General features: G+C 44.0%; 1 protein-coding gene across 2 annotated transcripts in view; it reads left to right on the top strand.

Annotated features, from left to right (window-relative positions):
• cgna (cingulin a) overlaps window positions 1–18153 on the top strand; it is a 39527-nt gene extending 21374 nt beyond the window's left edge. The window contains exons 8-22 of one of the 2 annotated variants that reach the window (XM_077210924.1): window positions 208–420; window positions 584–732; window positions 848–871; window positions 1726–1846; window positions 1939–2151; window positions 2237–2458; window positions 3367–3615; window positions 3726–3896; window positions 4000–4161; window positions 4261–4350; window positions 4506–4589; window positions 4769–4887; window positions 5393–5501; window positions 5613–5776; window positions 16201–18153. In XM_077210924.1, coding sequence (XP_077067039.1) covers window positions 208–420; window positions 584–732; window positions 848–871; window positions 1726–1846; window positions 1939–2151; window positions 2237–2458; window positions 3367–3615; window positions 3726–3896; window positions 4000–4161; window positions 4261–4350; window positions 4506–4589; window positions 4769–4887; window positions 5393–5501; window positions 5613–5776; window positions 16201–16342 — 2232 coding nt within the window. In that variant the 3' untranslated portion in view covers window positions 16343–18153. The remainder of the gene's footprint in view (window positions 1–207; window positions 421–583; window positions 733–847; window positions 872–1725; window positions 1847–1938; window positions 2152–2236; window positions 2459–3366; window positions 3616–3725; window positions 3897–3999; window positions 4162–4260; window positions 4351–4505; window positions 4590–4768; window positions 4888–5392; window positions 5502–5612; window positions 5777–16200) is intronic. The other variant, XM_077210933.1, reaches the window with a different exon arrangement.
• Window positions 18154–20727: the final 2574 nt, after the last annotated feature.

The raw sequence follows: 20727 nt of genomic DNA, 5'->3' as shown, positions 1-20727 counted from the left end.
GTTGTTTTGAATGTGCGCGGTAACTAACCGGAAACGTCTGAGGGCCAAACACGTCACTTCCTTCCATCTACAAATAGCCGTTGAAATGGTCTATACACATAATGTACACATTTGGCTGCTGACAAAAATTAAAAAGTACTAGCAGTAAAATTATATCACTATGATGGTATTGAGGGTTATTAAAAAAGTTAGGATTTGTTTGTACAGGAGTTGATGGCAGTGAGAGCTGATTTGGCTGAAAGTGCAGCGCTGCGTCAGAAGCAGGAGGACATTCTGAGGCAGAGAGAGAGGGAGCTGACTGCTCTAAAGGGAGCACTGAAAGATGAGGTCTCCTCTCATGACAAGGAGATAGAAGCTCTCAGAGAGCAGTACAGTCAAGACATGGAGCGACTACGAGCAAGCATGGAGCAGGTTTCACAGGTACACATCCAAGGGTCTGCCAATGAACAGGAAATTAGAGGCTCTTAAGACAGAACCCTGGTGAACACCTATAATATAAAATATAACGAGCAATGTTAAAACTTGAAGCACTTTGTGTAGGAATCATGGTGCACATATGTACAACAATATCTCTGTGCCTTAGTCTCAGGCAACTATTGAAGCTGAGCGTCACCGTGTGAACTCTACGGTAAGGTCTCTTCAGCAGCAATTGGAAGAGAGCAGAGATGAGGGAAACCATTGGAGAGAGCAGTTCCAGTCCAGTAGAGAAGAGCTACGTAACACCAAACAAGAGTGAGTCACACTTACACTGGTCAGTTTTTTGGCATAATTTAACTAGTTTTACATTATTCTTTTGTTAATATGTTTATGTCTCTCCTTTTTCATTGTACGCTTTTTGTCGGTGCAGTGGACAACTGGTTCAACCTAAAGAGTGTGATGCACTCTCAGAGTAGCTGAGACAAAAATCTAGATTTATTTGTAGAGATGTGATTGCAACTATTAGTATTTATAAGTATGCTTTGTAGTCTAAAATCCTGCAACCATAATTTTAAACAAATTATTTAATAATACATTTGATAAATGCTTTTGTGTGATATTTAAGTGTACCAAATCACAATTCTAAAACATTAAATCCTTACTAAATTCAGAAGAACCAGCTTTTAAACAAATTACGATTTTATATATATGTAATTCTGATTACCCTGTTACATCACCAGTTCATCATCACAAATACCGAATCATTTGGAAATCCTTCTGTTTATTTATTTTTTGTTTACACTTTATTTTAAGGTGAAGTAGTTACATTGTACCTACTCAAATAAGTGTTGAGTAATATTAATAAACTACATGTACTAATAATAGAGTTACGATTAGGTTTAAGGTTAGTTACTGTTATTACTATAGTAAGTACATGTAATGTGTAACTACATCACCACATTTTTTTAAATCAGAAAATACACTGCTAATCTGCGAATTTAAACACACTAAGCTAATTCCTCCATCTCTAAATTGTTTGCCACTAATAAAATGTGCACTTAGGGAACATTGCTTTTAGAATATTTAATCACAGTATTATGGATCTTGACACCCAATAAATGGTTGTCCACCCAAATTACCATTATCAGGAATTATGAGGAGCTCTATCATGTTATAAGAAATCATCATGGACAGTTCAACGTTGTTATACACTGCAGAATATGTACATATTTGTTATTAATCACTTATTTTTGTGGGTTTTGTATATTGTGTTTTTGTATGTTTATACTATGTGTGTGTGTATGTTAGGTTACTCCAGTCTCGTCTGGAGAAAGAGGAGTTTGAGGAGGAGCTGAACGATCTGCAGGAGAAAGTCAGCACAATGAAACAGCAGTTACCAGATCCCAAACAGACACAGACAGTCAGTCAGGTACATACTTTTCACTCTCATCTGCTTATGAATGTTAAATGAATAATTTTTTTCTTACATTAAGACTTAAAGTACTATTTGTATTTTCATAGGAACTTGACCGTTTTCGTGCTGACCTGCAGAAGGCCCAGGCAGATATGGATAAATTAAAAACAGATCTTGACAAGAAGACCATGGAAATAGTTTTATTAAAGAAGAGCAAACAGGAGCTTGAAGCAGAGCAGAAATATGAAATTGACAGGCTGAAGGACCAGTCACGCAGAGATAAGGAAGAGCTCACAAAAGCTCATGAGAGGGCCAAACAGGTACAGTATGGCTAAAATTTGTATGACATAATAACAGTTCTCCTCCCCTTGTAATTAACTTCTGATTTTTATAAACCCCCGGCAGCTAGCTGAACCCTCATTGGTGGAGGCCTTGCGTGGGGAGTTGAGTGACATACGAGAGGAGGTGGGCCGACTACGCAGTCAGCTGGTCTCAGCTGAAGAAGAGCTGCAGGCAGAAAGAGACAAACTCAGCTCTGCCCAAACCCAAGCAAACAATCTGACACATGAGCACAAGGAAATCGAGGAAACCAACATTCGTATGAAGGAGAGGCTCACACGCCTGGAGGTTAGAACACACATTAATATAGGCTACGTCTAAACTAATATGTTTACATTTGAAAACACTTTTTTTTCTTTCATCCACGCTGAGACTTCTGTCCTTTTTTCCTGCGAAAATTGAGCTTTTTAAAGATGCTCTCCAAAGTGTTTGAATTTGAAAACGCAGTTTTCGCATTGTAGAGTGTAATGTTTGAACACGATGATGCATGTTTAGTCATGTGACGTATATTTTACCAATAAATTATACTGATATCTGTCTGCTATATGCTATTCACTTTCACAGTGATGCTAAAGATAAATGTTACTTTGTACAATCCTAATATTAAATTCCTGCATAGATGACAGAACATTTACTCTCAATTGCTCTCCTGCGGCAAAACAAAAAGGACAGTTGTATTTTATTCCATACATGGAATGGCGATGGAGTGCAATCTCAAAGCACCAGTAAGTGTTAAGATATTTAGCTAATAAATTAAATGTGCCAGAAGAATAGACTAAGAACTTTATTATGTCTGGTCTTTCTGTATCATCTCAGTGAGCTTTCAATATGTTTTACACATATGCAGTAAGATGAATTTACGTTTTCCAATGTTGTTGTTTTTTAACGCATTATTCAACTTTTCAGTATGGGTGAGAAACTTGAGGAAAATGCTAATGTAAAGTTTTCAAATGAATCCGCATTAATGTAGACAGTCATAGTTATATAATGGTACACCTGCCCTCTCACCCAGAATATAACAATCTGTTTTCATCCGTTTATAGATGAAAACTCGCACTATAATTGTGTTTTCATTCTCTGATTTGTCACTTTTGAAATTCCGAGTTGATGACACACATTAAAACACACACATTACTCCATCCGCTCATCTGTTCGCCCTCTTTTTCTCTGACATGTTTAACTGTCTGTGTCTGTAGTCTCAGCTGCAGGAGCGCATGTCTCAGAGTATTGAAGCTGAGCAGGAGCAACAGGAGGAGACCAGGAGACTGAGGCAGCAGCTGGAAGAGTCCAGGCGCGAGAACTCCAGGCTGGGCCTGGAGAGGGACGAGCTAGCTCGTAATATGGAAGAGAAGGAGAAGGACAGAGACGCAATCCGCAAGGAGAACACGCAGCTCGATGACCAGAGGAGGCAGCAGGATAGAGCACTAGACAAACTCAATAAAGAGGTATGAGCTCAACACAAATTTGAGTCAGTCTTGTCTCATTTTACATTTTTATTAGTCTGTCCTTTACTTTGTGTCTTTTTAAGTCTCCCTCTTTTGCTTTTTTTTGTCAGATGGAACGCTTGTCTGCTGCGTCCCGTGAGGAGGTGCGTCTCCTGCAGGCTCAGCTGGATGAGCAAAGAGAGAAGTGGAGGAAAGAGCAGCAGGACTCGCATAAAAACACCAAAGAGAAGCTCAGTGAGCTGGAGAGAGCTCAGAGCACCATTCATTCCCTACAGGAGGAGGTGCCACATGGCCTCTTACAAATATTCCTACTTTTGTTTTGCATTTGGCTAAGCAAATCAATCAGTCAACAATTTCTAGTGATTCAATTTTGTTTGTTTTTAGCTGGCCCGTCAAAAGAAGGAGCTGTTCTCAAGTTACGAGGATCGAGACAATGCTTTATTAGATAAAGAGCTGCTCAGCAACCGCCTCAAGCATCTAGAGAGTGAGATGGAGACTCAGCGTACCACACAAAACGACCGTTCACGAGATATCCGCAGCTTGGAGGTGTTTCACCTTCACATTTCCACTTTTGGTGTCTTAGAGATCATAATATGGTGGTGTAACTCTCTCTTCACTGTATGCTATGTTTGTCTCCACCTGCAGGACAAAATCAAGCATTTGGAGCTTGAGCTAGATGAGGAGAAGAACAGTGCGGAGATGCTGACAGAAAGAATAACCAGGAGCAGAGATCAGGTATATATCCTATGTTATCATCTGTGGACATCAGGTACTTAGCCCATAAGTGCCATATTATAACAGAACTACTGTACCAGTGTAAATTATTCATAAATTGTTTACTAAGAAAAGGTAATGCTTTAATGTAAATGTGGTGCTGCTGCTGCGTGTAGATTGAACAGCTGCGTGCAGAGCTCATGCAAGAACGGTCCTCCAAACAAGATCTGGAGCTGGACAAAAACGCTCTGGAGAGACAGGTACACCTCGTGACCATCCAACAGTATAGTAGATTTATCTGTCGTAGTGTATACTGCATTATCTTTGACTGAGTTTCTGTGGTAACAAGTATGATAAGAGTGCACAGTTGAACAAGTGAAGAAAAAATGCATTAATTCAGATTGGCCACAGGATTTCATCTAATCTGCATATCTTTTAGATAAAGGAGTATAAGTCTCGCGTAACTGAGATGGAGGGCCAGTCACGTTCCTCCACTGGCGTGTCTCAGCTGGAGAGTAAAATCCAGGAACTAGAGGAGCGACTGCGCACAGAGGAGAGGTAAACAAAGGACCTAATTAGCTGAAGTTCTAAAACCACTACCATGAAGTGGCTGAAACAATTACATTACCCACAAAGCACTACAGAATGCTTGAGAAAAGCACTCCTCTTTAATCAATCTACGCTGCTAGAAAATACACAGACCGCAGATATTGCAGTTCGTAAAGCGGTCCACGAAATCTTCTACTTTAAGTTAATTAATTAAATTAAATTTGATTACAATATGTAAATTACATTAGGGGAATGGTCAGGAGGTTTATTTGTTACTTGGTCGGATTTTAATTTGCCCTGCCAATATTTTTACTGGCATTTGTTTACAAAAAAAAGGTTTTGTATATGCACCAGGACAATTTTTATTAATTTAACAAAAAGTTAAGTTTCAAATTTTTTAAAGAAAATAACATCATCAAACCCCAGCACCTGAAGAATCTTGTAGGAAAACTATCAGTACATTACAGATTCAGCACATCCTGAGGTACAAGCACATAGTTTTGTGTTTTTTCAGAGAGAAGAATTCTGTAGTGTCCTCTCAGCGACGGTTGGAGAGGAAACTAAAGGAGCTGAACATCACCCTGGATGAGGAAAGACAGCAGCACACGGAACAGAGAGACCAGGTGAATCACACGTTACATGTACACATAGAGTAATGTGTCTTCTACACCATGTGATGATCTGTGTATTTGGTTGAGAGTGTTTCTGTGTTTAATTCATGTGTGGTCCTGCAGCTGACTCTGCGTGTGAAGGCTCTGAAGCGGCAGGTGGATGAGGGAGAGGCCGAGGCAGAGCGACTGGAGGGATTGAGGAGGAAGGCCATCAGAGACATGGAGGAGCAGCAGGAACAAATGGAGGCGCTGCAATCCAGAGTCACGGCGCTAGAGAATGAACTCAAGTAAGTGTGCGTGACTGAGTATGTAAAGTTGTTTTTTTCTCTCTGTAAATAAGAGTTCATGTTTGGAATACTGAATTATTATTTTTTAAATGGAAAGCAATTATGGCTGGTTTCCTTTTGTGCTTTTTCCTTAATGTGTTTGGTGCAGTATTCAGAATAAGACCTACATTATATGTGTTTGTAATATGGAGTTTATTACTTAAAACGTTAATACTCAATGAGGCCTCCAGATGGCAGTGTTTGTCTCTTAAAATGCGAGAGTGACCAAACTGCTTGCATCTCTAATCTCTTAAGGCCTTTAGCTTTCCAAACCTCACTCACCTTTCCTCAAATCAGGCAGCACATACTGGTCATCTCTGCTATATGTTGAAAATCACACCCTGTTTATCACGTTATATGCACATCCTGGAAATCATAGAACCGCTTAATAAGCTTATAGATCAGACTGTATTACACACACAAAAACAATTAAATTGAATCTGCTGTACCACAGTAGAGTCCGAATTTCTTCTTAATATCTGTATAGTTCCCTTTCGTTGTCACTCCGAGTTACGTCGGATGACGACGAATGGGGTTTCGCTTAGAAAGCCTATCAACTTCGAGTATTACAAAACGAGCCAATGGCAAAGAAATGCCATGGGTCTGCGGAATTTGCATGACGTAACTCCGCCCCACCTCGTGGGTATAAAAGGAGGACGCCAGCAACAGGCAGATATGTTTTCGCTTCGGAGCCAAGTGTAATTCTTCACTCCTTAAGCTATCTCTGATTGTCAGCTCCTTACGAGACGAGCAACTCTCCAGTGTTGGTGTGACGGCGATCTCCCGGCGAGTGCACACTTCCTGCTTATCTGAGCGTGGTTTGCCAGCGAGTGTGTTCTCCGCGGGCGCTTCAGCACTGAGTTTCTCTCACAAAAAGAGCTTGCACGCGGCACGTCTTTTTAAAGATGCCTCGCCCATGCACTTCTGGTTGCGGTCGACTGGTGTCTGACTCTGATGGGCACGAGCGCTGCTTGGTGTGTTTGGGCTTTGATCACGCTAAAGCAGCGCTCGTGGATGAGTCATGTTCTTTCTGTGGGAACATGACCATCGCAACACTTAGATCGAGACTCAAGGATCTCGCAAGAGTGAGAGTCCCCTCATCCACACCCCGATCTAGCGCCTCCTCGAGAGGCTCTACTTCGGCTGGTGGCCAGGGTGATCTGAGGGTGACTGTGTGGAACAAAGCGCCGACTATGTGTCCGTGCCCCGCAGCACCTTCTCCAGTGTTGCAACCCGCGAGCGTTCAGGGGATCATCGCGGGACCGTCCTTTGAGGTCCCGCGGGTGTCCTTTGGCGCTCCAGAGGAAGATGCGATGTCGATCGCAGCATCACTAGGCGGGTCTGATTCGTCTGGAAGTGACGACTCGTCACAGCTGCCACCCTCGGGTGTGAATACGGCTGTGGCTCAGTCTGATCCAGAGATGACGGCCATGCTTTCCCGGGTGGCCGCGAGCATTGGTTTGGAGTGGAACCCTCCACCCTGTCCCGGCTGGACGATTGGTTTTTGGGTGCAGCTGCGGCTTCCCGTCCTCAGCCTGCCCCAATACCTTTCTTCCCGGACGTGCATGATGAAATCTCGAAGTCCTGGAAGACTCCCATGTCTTCCCGCGACCGCTCGTTGATTTCATCCGCCTTTCCTCCCCTCGATGGGGCAGCTGCCCGTGGGTACACTGGGCTCCCCCCGGTTGAGCGCTCTGTTGCGTCTTCTCGCGGCGAGCCTAAGCACCCATCCAAGGCCTGTAGGTTCTCGTCTACCCTAGTGGCGAAGTCCTACAGAGCGGCGGGACAGGCGGCTGCCTCTTTGCATGCCATGGCCACTCTGCAGGTCTATCAGGCGCAGATGCTAAGGGACATGCACGAGGGTAGGACGGACCCAGGGCTCTTCGATGAGCTGCGCGCCGCCACCGACCTCGCCCTCCGGGCGACGAAGGTGACCGCACGCTCCCTGGGTCTGGTGATGTCCACAGCTGTGGTCCAGGAGAGACACTTGTGGCTGAACCTGGCTGACATGGGGACGCTGAGCGCTCTCGCCTGCTCGACTCCCCCCTGTCCCAGGCCGGCCTATTCGGCGGTGCGGTGGAGGATTTCGCCCAACAGTTCTCCACCGCCCAGAAACAGACTGAGGCCATTAGGCACATTCTGCCGACCGGGCAGATCCCTCAGTCTGTTCGCCGCCGAGGGCGCCCTCCTGCGGCTCCCGCCCGGCCCAAGCAGCAGCCTCCACCCAGGCCCGGTCGCGGAGGAAGCCGTAAGAAGGCGCCCCAGCCCTCTCCAGCCCCGCCCCCCGCTAAACGCCGGGCCAAGCGGCGCTCCTGAGACGGGCTGCTCAGGGATGCTGAAAATTACTTCTCAGGAGATGGTAGCAGGACCACTCCTTCCCCCGGTGGAGGGCCGGGGGAGAATCTTTTGTTCTCCACTCCCCGCTGCTCACCCACGGGTGGGCAGCACCCTAATGTGGTTAAAGAAAGAAGTAACATTCCCATCCCTGAGCACACAGAGTTCTCGGACGACACGGTGCGCCGCCTCCGAGCCGTGCACCCCTCGTCCCCCTCTGTCCCAGAGCCGGCTGGCAGTGCGCGCCGTCCCCGGACCGTGCCGCTCCCTTCCGCCTCTGTCGCCAGCCCCCTGGCAGAGCAGACCCCCGTGGAACGTTCTTCCTTCCCTGGTCTCCTCTGTCAGGGCGCGGTTAATGACTGTGCCCCCACACCGGGCCGCTATGCCGTCCACGTCCGGGCCAGTCATTCCGCCCTGCTGCACCATCGGTGGGAAGTCTGTGGTCCGTATGACCCCGCTGGTACAGTTTTTGGGAGCCTGGCTAGAGCTCCCCCTCCTGTCCCGCTGGGTCGCACGGACGATCAGGCTCGGCTACGCGATTCAGTTCGCGCGGTCTCCTCCCCGCTTCAGGGGAGTCCGCTCCACTTTGGTCGGTGGCAACGCCCCTATCATGAGAGCAGAGATCGCCACCCTGCTGGCGAAGGGTGCGATCGAGACCGTCCCTCCGGCCGAGATGAGGACCGGCTTCTACAGCCCGTACTTCATTGTCCCCAAGAAAACCGGTGGGTTACGACCAATCCTGGACCTGCGTGTGCTGAACCGTTCCCTTCACAGGCTGCCGTTCAAGATGCTCACTGCCAAACACATTCTCGGATGTGTGCGGCCCCAGGATTGGTTTGCAGCAATCGACCTGAAGGACGCCTACTTTCATGTCTCCATTCTCCCTCGACACAGACCGTTCCTTCGGTTTGCCTTCGAGGGGCAGGCATACCAGTACGCGGTTCTCCCTTTCGGGCTAGCCCTGTCTCCTCGCGTCTTCACGAAGGTCGTCGAGGCAGCCCTCGTTCCCCTTCGGGAACACGGGGTTCATATCCTGAACTACATCGACGACTGGCTGATCCTAGCTCACTCTCGAGACCAGGTATGCGAACACAGGGACCTAGTGCTCCGGCACCTAGCTCGTCTGGGCCTTCGGGTCAACTGGGAAAAGAGCAAACTTTGCCCCGTGCAGAGGATCTCTTTTCTCGGTATGGACATCGACTCGGTCGCCATGTCCGCGCAGCTTACGAGCGAGCGCGCGCAGTCACTGCTGACTTGCCTGAGACAGTTCAAGGGCAAGAGTGCGGTTCCACTGAAACTCTTTCAGAGGCTCCTGGGGCATATGGCATCTGCAGCCGTGGCAACACCGCTCGGATTGCTTCATATGAGACCGCTTCAGCTTTGGCTTCGCGACCGAGTCCCGAGGTGGGCATGGCAACACGGCACCTTCCGAGTAACTGTTACTCCGTCCTGCCGTCAGACCTTCACCCCGTGGTCGGACCTCAGTTTTCTACGGGCCGGAGTGCCCCTGGAACGAGCTTCGCGGCATGTTGTTGTAACGACAGATGCCTCCTCCACGGGCTGGGGTGCCATGTGCAATGGACGTGCTGCCGCGGGCTCCTGGACAGGACCCCGCCGCCTCTGGCACATCAATTGCCTCGAGTTGCTGGCCGTACGTCTTGCTCTGCGCCGCTTCCGGGCCGTGCTCAAGAACCAACACGTACTAGTCCGTTCAGACAATACCGCCACTGTAGCGTACATCAACCATCAAGGTGGTCTACGCTCCCGCCGTATGTCGCAACTCGCCCGCCACCTCCTCATATGGAGTCAGAAGCATCTGAGGTCGCTTCATGCCATTTACATCCCCGGAGCCCTGAACTGTGCAGCCGACGAGCTCTCACGGCTTCAGCCCCTCCCGGGGGATTGGCGACTCCATCCCCAGTCGGTTCAGCTGATTTGGGACCAGTTCGGGGACGCACAGATAGATCTGTTTGCCTCTCACGACTCGACCCATTGCGCCCTGTACTATTCCCTGACCGAGGGCACGCTCGGCACGGATGCACTGGCGCACAGCTGGCCGCGGGGCCGCAAATATGCGTTTCCCCCAGTGAGCCTTCTTGCGCAGACCCTGCGCAAGGTCAGGGAGGACGAGGAGCAGGTCATTCTGGTCGCGCCATACTGGCCCGCCCGAACCTGGTTCTCCGAACTAGTACTCCTCGCGACAGCACCTCCCTGGCCGATTCCCCTGAGGAAGGACCTCCTTTCTCAGGGACGGGGCACCCTATGGCACCCTCGTCCCGATCTTTGGAACCTCCACGTGTGGCTCCTGGACGGGACGAAGCAGGTTTGAGTACCCTTCCACCTACGGTGGCGGCTACCATCACTTCCGCTAGAGCGTCGTCCACGAGACACGTCTACGCGTTGAAGTGGAATCTCTTCGTCAACTGGTGCTCTTCTCTTCAAGAAGACCCCCGGAGATGTTCGATTAGTGTCGTGCTTTCCTTCCTTCAAGATAGGCTGGAGCGAAGGCTGTCTCCCTCCACCCTGAAAGTCTATGTTGCCGCCATTGCCGCACACCATGACCCAGTCGAAGGTAAGTCTGTTGGAAGGCACGACCTGATCATCAGGTTCCTGAGAGGAGCGAGGAGACTGAATCCTCCTCGTCCTCCTCTCGTTCCCTCTTGGGACCTCTCAGTGGTTCTAACTGCCCTGCGGAGTGCTCCCTTTGAGCCTTTGCAATCAGTGGAGCTTAAGTTCCTGTCTATGAAGACAGCGCTCCTGGTTGCATTGGCCTCCATCAAGAGGGTGGGGGACTTGCATGCATTCTCCGTTGACGAAGCGTGCCTGGAGTTTGGGCCGGCTTACTCTCACGTGATCCTGAGACCCCGGCCTGGATATGTGCCCAAGGTTCCTACCACTTCCACCCCGGAGGAGGCAGACCCAGCCTTGGCACTGCTCTGTCCAGTACGCGCCCTCCGCGCCTATGTAGACAGGACGCAGTGTTTCAGGACCTCAGACCAGCTCTTTGTCTGTTATGGTGGGAAGCTGAAGGGAAAAGCTCTCTCCAAGCAAAGGTTGTCTCACTGGATAGTGGACGCCATTGCCTTGGCATACCAGCAGCAAGGTCGACCGTGCCCCCTTGGTGTGACTGCCCACTCCACCCGGAGTGTGGCATCCTCTTGGGCTCTAGCGCATGGCGCCTCGCTAACAGACATCTGCAGAGCTGCAGGCTGGGCGACACCTAACACATTCGCCAGATTCTACAATCTCCGAGTGGAGCCAGTGTCCTCTCATGTACTCGCTTCAACCAGCTAGTACTGGACCCGCTCAGGTGTCTTCGCTTGCTCGCCATTCCACTCCACGGACTGGATACGTGCGATATTCTCCTCAGGTGAGCTTCCCCGAAAAGCCTTGAGTTCCTCCAGCACTCCTGACGTTGGCGCCAGTGTCTATTGCCTGTGCGTCGGCTAGGTGCCTCCCGTGTGCATGGTCCCTCCTCTGAGCGACCCCCACATGTGTATTTCCACTGTAAGCCTCTCTGAGCATGTGTCTTTCCCTTGGCAAGCCACCTTGCCACCCCTGGGGTTGAAATATTCCACCTGCGGCTGGACACCCCAGTGTTCTCTATATGTCTCCTTCGGGTCATATGTGACCCGTCACAGAAACCAGGGACACAAGTCGGCAGCACAACTTTCGAGCAAAATGAGAAAGAAGAGTTTTTTTTCAAAATTGGTGATTTTCAATTTTTTGGAGAATCTGTTAATTGAAATCACGAAGAAGCCTCTCCATGTTTGAGATAGCAGTATTGGTATATTTAAAAGCTTACATTTTGAGGTTGAAATCGGCTTGTTTTCAGAGATTCTAGCATGCAGTAGGGGCGTGGCGTGTCATTGTCTGTGTGTATTTCCATACTGAATAACCCGGCGCTTTTGCCCCCGCCCTCCAAGTCAACCACATGGCTACTTATTATGCTGTGCTCTGGCCAGCTCTCTCTGATATCAAAATTCAATGAAGATGGATGCCGCAAAGATTGTCGCAGACGAGATGAACCGTCTGGCAGTTACACCGAAAATGTTTTCGCCGCACTTCGTGGGCTCGGGAAACTGAACCGGAGGTATGGGCGCAGCGCGCTCGCCCTCAGTGCTTCAATACGGCGGCTCGGCTCGCTGACAGCGGTGGCTGGCTGTTTCATATGTGACGGAGAATCGAAATAGAGGATGCAGTTAAGACCTTTGCTGCTGCGATGAAGGCCTGCCGTGCGTGTTTCTGAAATGTAAGTTAAGCTTCATTTGCTCTTTAGTCGTTATTTAAGATGCTGAACCTGCTGATGATATAATGTGCTTGCGGACATTTCATTTGTGTGTGTATACGCACATAAGAAAGTGGTGTAAAGAGATTTGCAACAGTAATTTGAGGAGGTGAAATGTGATTATTTGGAAAATTGCAGAAATGACTGCTTAAAGAAAAATGCCAGCAGGCATTTGCCTCCTACATAAACTTTAATATTGTTGACATTTTGGGCACACGAGCGTTGCGTACTATTTGCGCTATAGATATGTAGGCCTATGGCTTATTGGTCTTTGTTTGTTGTTGTTGGTTTTGCGTTATATGTATATGGCATATTGGTCTTTGTGTGTTGTTGCTGGTTTTGCGTTATACTGTATGTATATGGCATATTGGCCTTTGTGTGTTGTTGCTGGTTTTGCGTTATATGCAGGCTATATGGCATATTGGTCTTTGTGTGTTGTTGCTGGTTTTGCGTTATATGTATATGGCATATTGGTCTTTATGTGTTGTTGCTGGTTTCGCGTTATATGCAGGCTATATGGCATTATTGGTCTTTGTGTGTTGTTGCTGGTACGTTGCAAATAGAGGGGCAGCACAATTGTTTTTCGCCTAGTGCGGCAGAAGTGCACTCATTCGAAGTGTACAAAAAGCTGTAAAGCACATGGAGGAGCTTTACAGGGGGTATGGCTTATCTAAATGAGATGTAAATGAGCCCTATTGTCACCCCCAGCAGCAGAGACAGGTGAGAACTGCACAATCTTTAGCTCGTTTTCTCCTCTTTGAGCTTTTTTAAGTGCCTACTTTAAAATGGCCACAACTTCTCCAAATATTATCAGATTTCCACATGTTACACATCGTTGGAAAGCTTGGATATTACACTCTCAGAATCTATGAATAACTCAAAATGCCCCAGAACCGACTTGTGTCCCTAGTTTCCGTGACTGGTCACATATGTGTATTCTCTAAGTCCCCCCCCTCTGGGTTGGCAGTAATTGCATATTTCCCCTAAACTTTGGGATATGCTCCCCAGTGTACCTTGGTATTCCTGTGCTAAATAGGAGTCCTTCGTCCGTGCCAGTCTCACGACAGGGATCTCGGATTTACGCAGGGCACTGGAAGACAGCTGAGAAGGTGGCGTGATTAGACTGGTAACCCCATTCGTCGTCATCCGACGTAACTCGGAGTGACAACGAAAGGGAACGTCTCGGTTACGTATGTAACCCTCGTTCCCTGAGTAGGGAAGGGAGACGTTACGTCTGCCTGCCACTTTCCGCTGTACCGCAGGGATCGCCTGAGCTCAGTCTTGGCTCCTCAGCGAAGAAACATATCTGCCTGTTGCTTGCGTCCTCCTTTTATACCCACGAGGTGGGGCGGAGTTACGTCATGCAAATTCCGCAGACCCATGGCATTTCTTTGCCATTGGCTCGTTTTGTAATACTCGAAGTTGATAGGCTTTCTAAGCGAAACCCCATTCGTCGTCATCCGACGTAACGTCTCCATTCCCTACTCAGGGAACGAGGGTTACATACGTAACCGAGACGTTCTACCTGATAAAAATGATGCTGATACTGTATGTAAATGAATGTGCATAAACTTATATTTTTATTAATTTTATTTTTAGGTTTAAATCTTTAAAGGAAGATATATACTGTTCTCTGTCTGGTCAGTTTTATAGTGTTGTCAGTATTTTAAATATCATGTCTTGTGGTTTGCCATGCATTTTTAAAAGTGAAAGTAAATCAGTGGTTCTCAACCTTTTTGACTTGAAGGCCCCCCACTGTCCAACACAAAATTCAAAGACTTCCTATATAATATAATATAATATAATATAATATAATATAATATAATATAATATTAACAGAACTATAAATATAATAATAAATATTAACAAGTTCCCCTTTTATGCTATTTTAAAGGTTACTAATTTTAGTTTTGAGCTCTCCTACAACAGGTTTACATGTATCAAAGGTCAAAAAACACTTTCATTTTCTCATATAGACTGCACATCATCTTATTTTTCAAAGATTCTCAAACGACTCCAAAGATTCAGTTTCTAACTCAATTCAATTCAATTCAATTCAAATTTATTTGTATAGCGCTTTTCACAATACACATTGTCTCAAAGCAGCTTTACAGAAATTGCATTTCGGAAATGTACATAGAAAAATACAGTTAGTTAATCAAGTATTAATTTATGGCATAACATATCGCCGGCTTTGAGTCGTCTCTTCACAGGCGTCGAGTCGTCTCTTCACAGGCGTTGGGGCATCTGAAGTCTCCGTGAGAGGCTGGATACAAACTGGAGCTGACGAACGCTATTTACCTCGGGACTAGCGTCCCGAGATAACAGCAGAAAGGCAGATGGGAAATAATTAGCATAGCTGATGTTCATAATGTTAATGCATTCGAACTGATTCAGCAGTAGTATTAAAGGTTAAGCATTAAGTGAATGCTTGGTTAAAGAGATGCGTCTTTAATCTAATTTTAAACTGGGACAGCGAGTCTGAGTCTCGTACAATATCAGGAAGGCTATTCCAGAGTTTAGGAGCTAAATGCGAGAACGCCTTCCCTCCTTTAGTGGACTTAGATATCCTAGGAATGACCAGAAGCCTCGAATTTAGTGATCTTAAAGAGCGCGATGGATTGTATGGCGATAGAAGGTCTGTTAAATACACAGGAGCTAAACCATTTAGGGCTTTATAGGTCAGTAGGAATACTTTGTAATTGATACGTAACTTAATAGGTAACCCCTCCTTTACGAGAGCCTTAGCTGCTCTGATTGGTCTACTGCTTACAGCGCATGTCGGAAATGAAACGCTCATTACCATAACTGAACTTCAGCTCCGGAGGCTTCCTAAAGCTCAGCGATTTTACACACTGTAAAGACAGTAACGATTGCGTTGATTTTACCATAACAATCTGAGCTCAAGTCCGATGATGATTTATTGGAAGAACTTATTCAACCTGAACCTCCATCACAAGGACGATTCTCAGTGAGATGTTGCAACTCTTTTCATCTAATTTCTAACACATGCGGGAAATGTATTATTAACAGTATCAATAACAGTGCCACCGCAGCAGCCACTGAGGACCGTTGGTGGGCATTATGCAAATGTATTATATTGTTACGCATGTAAGTTACGGAAGTAAGACTGGAATTACTGATGACTTGTTGCTGCAATTCAGAATCGTTTATTTTTTGAGAAAGAGAGATAACTTAATTTAGCGTGCACTTTGACCTTTAAAACTAGTAGTTTTAGTAGTTTAAAACTTTAAAAATAGCACACTGCATGAAAAATTAATATCTGAAAAAGCACAATAGGGGCACTTTAACAGAAACTGTCGAAATAGGTAAATTAATCAATCGCATTTCATTTTGTGATTACAGAATTTAAGAACTGTATGTTCTTTAACAAAAAAACAATATTGAGGGTACAAAAACAAATTTAGTTAACTAACTTGCTAAAAAAACATTCAATCAAGATGTAATGTTAGATTTGTTTTAACAATATTATTCATATTAATAAAATTAATAATCATATATAAATTTAAATACTTTTCATTCTGTGGCCTGCTTGGAAGTTTGCTGAGGCCCCCTAGTGGGCCCTGGACCCCTGTGTGAGAATCACTGTTCTAAATAATAGTAAATAATAGTAATCAAAAAAAATAAATCTAAAAATAAAAACTTCATGCAAAATAATTAGACAAAAATTAACTTTTATTTAAAATGTATAGTATGTTATACCATAGGACACTACTGTCAAATTGCCTTATTTCTTCCTCAGGAGGAAGATTCAGCAGGCCCGGCAGTCAGCTCTGGAGTCTTCAGTGCTCAGCTCTGAGGATGATGATGATGATGGATTGTATGATCATTCCAGCATAACCTCCATCCTCACCGAGAGCAATTTACAGACTAGTTCCTGCTGAAGCCGAGAGAGGAATCTGTGGAATGGGGAGTGAATGGGAGCTGCCTGTTGATACAGTACTTATAATGAAAAGGATTGGTGCTCCATTCCTGGACACAGAGTAACTTCAGTCCTGCTCTAAAATAAATGATAGATACTGAAACTCCAGTCTTCTGGTTTCCACCTTTAAGCATTCACATTCACTGCGCCACATCAACCCCAATTATAAATCATATTGTACAATGTGGGGTTAAACTTTTTTTCTGTCCATAAAACTGGACAACATCTTTTCACACATTTTGAGACACCTGACATTTTATCCGTCAGTGAGTCTAATAGATTTTTGTCATGGCTTTATTAATCTAGAGTCTAGACCTCAGTTCCACCTTAGAGACCCATTTAAAAGAAAAGCTTTAATGATCCCTTTAAGTTTCATGTAAAAAAAAAGGCCTTTTAGAGGAGATCAGTTCAGAGTTTAAGCCATTTAGAAACTAAATTAAGAATATTAGACAATGTGAGACATATTATGTTTTATTGTACTTAATTAGGGATAAATAGAAAAAACAAGAATCTTAGTTTTGTATAAAGTGAATGAATACATATAGATGGAAGAAAACATGATTGAATTTTGTTTTAAGGGCCCAGAGACCAATCATGAGAACTGATGATTTTATTAGGTGTATGTTAAGAGAGACTGATGGGAGATATCAGGGTATTAGAAGACGGGAAAGGAACACACTAGTGAACACTTTTCCAAAAATTCCAGTTAGCACAGGGTAGTCATGTGAATGAAAGAAATATGCATAAAAAGTAAATGTTTGTCATTAATAGTGTAGTATAGCAAAAGCAACACAAATAACAAAGCAGTTAATAGTCCAAAACATGCATCTAAAAGTTATGTGTTCTGTTTTACACTGTTTTACAGTTCTTACAGGTGAGAAACAGATATCTCTGTTTAGTATAAAAAAGGTGTAATATGTCATTCTCTGCTTAGACTCTAGCTCTTTATAATTTACTTATTCTTTTTTCGTTTACAGAATGAAAAAGGCAAATGAGTTCTATAGGTAGAGTGAATCAGCACTACACAGATGCATCACTGATGCCAAAATACAATTTATAACAACAATATAATAACAATAAAGATATTTACATTTCAGCTCTTTCATTTACAAACATTTCTATACAAACAATGAACTCGCATGAGCTTCAAGTTCAATACTGACTTAACTGTAGGTACCAAATGTAATTTAGCAATATACAAGCAGAGCCTTTCTAAATCAATTGTACTGTAAACTTATTTTATACAACTACTAAAGCACAGCCGTTTTTTTTATTTTCACCAAAATTGTACATTTTTAATTGACAGGCTAAAAAAAACAAAATCAGTGTTTAAGTTTTTCCATCAGGCATAATGGAACAAGGACATTTATTAATTTTGTTTGTTCTTTGTTTACCAGCACATTATATACTGTTGTTAACATCAGTTCAATGTGTAATATTGAAGCAGATTTATATAAAGTAATTAATAACTAATATTTCCTACCGTTCATACAGTAGTTGTCCTATAATCCTGTATTGGACATTATCTTTGGTATTTCTTGATACCAAGTTGCCTTTTCTCATCTATATCTACTGTACTTTATCTATGCACACCACGTCTGATTCACATGAATGGAAAACCACTACAATGCCTTGTATATCTAATAATCATTTTATGTATATGTATTTTGTATATATTTGTAATAGAATTTACATCAAGCACTGATCAAATCGAAGGTTTGTATTTTTCCGGAAGCAAAATCTTTTCTATCAAAAATAAATTCAGTACTTAAATATTTCCTCTCCATTGTTTTTTTTTTTTTGTTTTTTTAATGGTGTGCTCTGTGCTCAGTTGTACTTGTGTTTTTACATACTGTGGCTAATGCATGTCATAGATGTATGGTACAATTGAGCATCATATAATGGATTTTCAAAATGTCTTTGTCCTTATCCACCTTAGTTTTAATGTAAGAAAGTGCAGGGCCATTTGCAAATTGAATTTGTCTGGCTTCGTGTGTCATACATTTCCATTTATTTTACCTGCACAAAAAAATGTCTTGTTCTACTTTGTATTGCAAACTGGTATTAGTTATCAATCATGTTATCATAAACATAAACAATGGTTTGTAGTGCAAATAGTTAAAACACACTGTGGTGGAATTTTCCTTTTTCCTAATGCTAACCTATAATCTGACTATCCGCTTTCCCTAAAATGCTCACTCTGTAATACTCCAGCTCCCTGCGTCTACAATCGACAACCGCTGAGTTTTTCTTCTAATCCTACCCTACTCAAGCTCTCTTGCGTCTACAGTCGACATCTTAGCTTCGAGTTTGCTAAACTACTCTACTCAAGCTCTCTTACGTCCCCAATCGACGTCTTAGCTTCGAGTTTTTCCTTTACCTAACAACTCCTATGCTGCGCAGCTTAAATGACAGACAGACTTCAGTAGATGTCCCTTGAATGCTCTTTATTACGGCCAGGAGTTCTCGAGCATTTCTCAGAGAATCTCCCAAGAATAAAGAAGGCCGGAGGATCTCAGACAATTTCCATTGAGAATCCCACCGAAAACACGGAAACAACAGTTTTTATACAATAGGGAGGTATGGCATAATGACATTAATTTGATTGGTTATTCATTTACAGTCTCTTCTGTTACTGGGTAGAGAAGAATATGTTTTGACGATTACTTCATTGATCACAAGTTCTAACTTAGTCATCTGTCTAGTTTCATTTCCCATATTTGTTATTTATACACACAGTCAGGGGTTCGACACACACACATTCATGTAAAATACAGAAAGTCTTAGGACATGGTTTTTAGAGATTTAGCAGGTTAAACAAGGTCAAATATTAAAACATGGTTTTCTTAATATTCAGTTTAAATTTTCCACCACAACACACACACACAATGTTCAATGGCGGATAGCAGTCCATGCAGCCACATGCAACCGTGAATATTAAAAGGGAGCCTGTGTTTTGTCTGAAGGAGACGTGCAGGCAACCCTGAGGCATGGCAACGACGAGATGCAGAGAACCTGGTTGCATATGCAACCTGAAATGTTCCCTTTCAAAAGAATGGCTGCATCACTAAGCACTGAATATGCACAAAGTGGCCATAGCAAGGGCAACTCCTATGTGACTTGTGCAAAAAGTTGCATAGTGTTACTATCCCTACAAGCCAGTATGCACCGGCCTTTAGGCAAAACCTTACTCCCGTCTCTGTGGGACAGGCCTCAGCCTAAAACCCAGAGCAGACCTGTAATGTGGATAAACAACATAGCCTTGGCTATTGTCCGGTATCCAATGCTAGTGCCTCCGTAATATTATCTCCTACGGTCTCACAGACTTAATGGACATGTGCACGTGGCAGCCATTGTAAGTCCACAAAACCGAAATTGCAAATGAAGTGTGCCATTTGGGACAGGGCCTCAGTGACGCATGCCAATGACGGACCGGATGTGTCACTAAGCATAGCGTCAGGGACCATTGGCTTCTGTGCGTCAGATGCCATATCACTTAATGTTAAAACCTCTACTGGAGATTTCCCTGCAGTTGTTTTACATTGTAAAAATAAAATAAAAAAATTGCTGAATATACATTCACGCCATTCTACAGGCAAACATATACCATAAGCTATTATCCACAAAAATGCAGATTCGTCATTTGACAACTTCTTTCGCAAATGAGATTGGGGGAGGCATTAGGAATTTTTATTTTATTTTGATTTGATTTATTAATTTATTTTAAAAATAACAATTTAAAATGTATTAAAATTACTTAATTATTTGGATATTTACTTTTGAGTTGAAAATGTTATTAATTAAAAATATTTAGTCAAATCTTTCAGTCGCTAGGAGGGGTACCTGCAACTTAATTGCCTGGGGCGTCTCCAATCGACACCCAAGCGTCTACAGTTGACACTTTATAAATAAATTTACCTGGGGCGTCTCCAGTCGGCACCCAGGAGTCTACATTCAACACTTAATCCTTGTGCAGCCTTATGAACATTTTTGTCTTTTTCAGTGTTTTTTTAGTTTAGTTTTTTTTTTTTTAATCACTTTGTCTGTGTTAATGCTAACTGCTTGAATTTTGGCACAGGTGTGTATTTGTATAGAAATTTTACTATTTCACCCCCAATTCAAATACTTCCTCTCAGCGCCTTTTGGACAAAAAATGTCCCCATTGAAACCCATTAAAACTGCAATTTTTAATCCCAGGGCCATTTAACTATAAAATAATGCAATCTTTGTTAAGAGGCTTTTATTCTGTTGGCAAGGCTTCAAATTTTTAATTTTAATTATTTTTTTACCAGATTGTGCCATTTTTTTCAAGTTTGGCCTATAGAGCAATAACATGCTTTATTCCTG

The sequence above is a fragment of the Siphateles boraxobius genome, unplaced genomic scaffold, assembly GCF_051911475.1.
Source record: "Siphateles boraxobius isolate OS27281-9 unplaced genomic scaffold, OSU_SipBor_1 12, whole genome shotgun sequence".
Taxonomy (NCBI): Eukaryota; Metazoa; Chordata; class Actinopteri; order Cypriniformes; family Leuciscidae; genus Siphateles; species Siphateles boraxobius.
The sequence above is the reverse complement of the archived record's forward strand: the minus strand, read 5'-3'. Positions and strand labels throughout refer to the sequence as shown.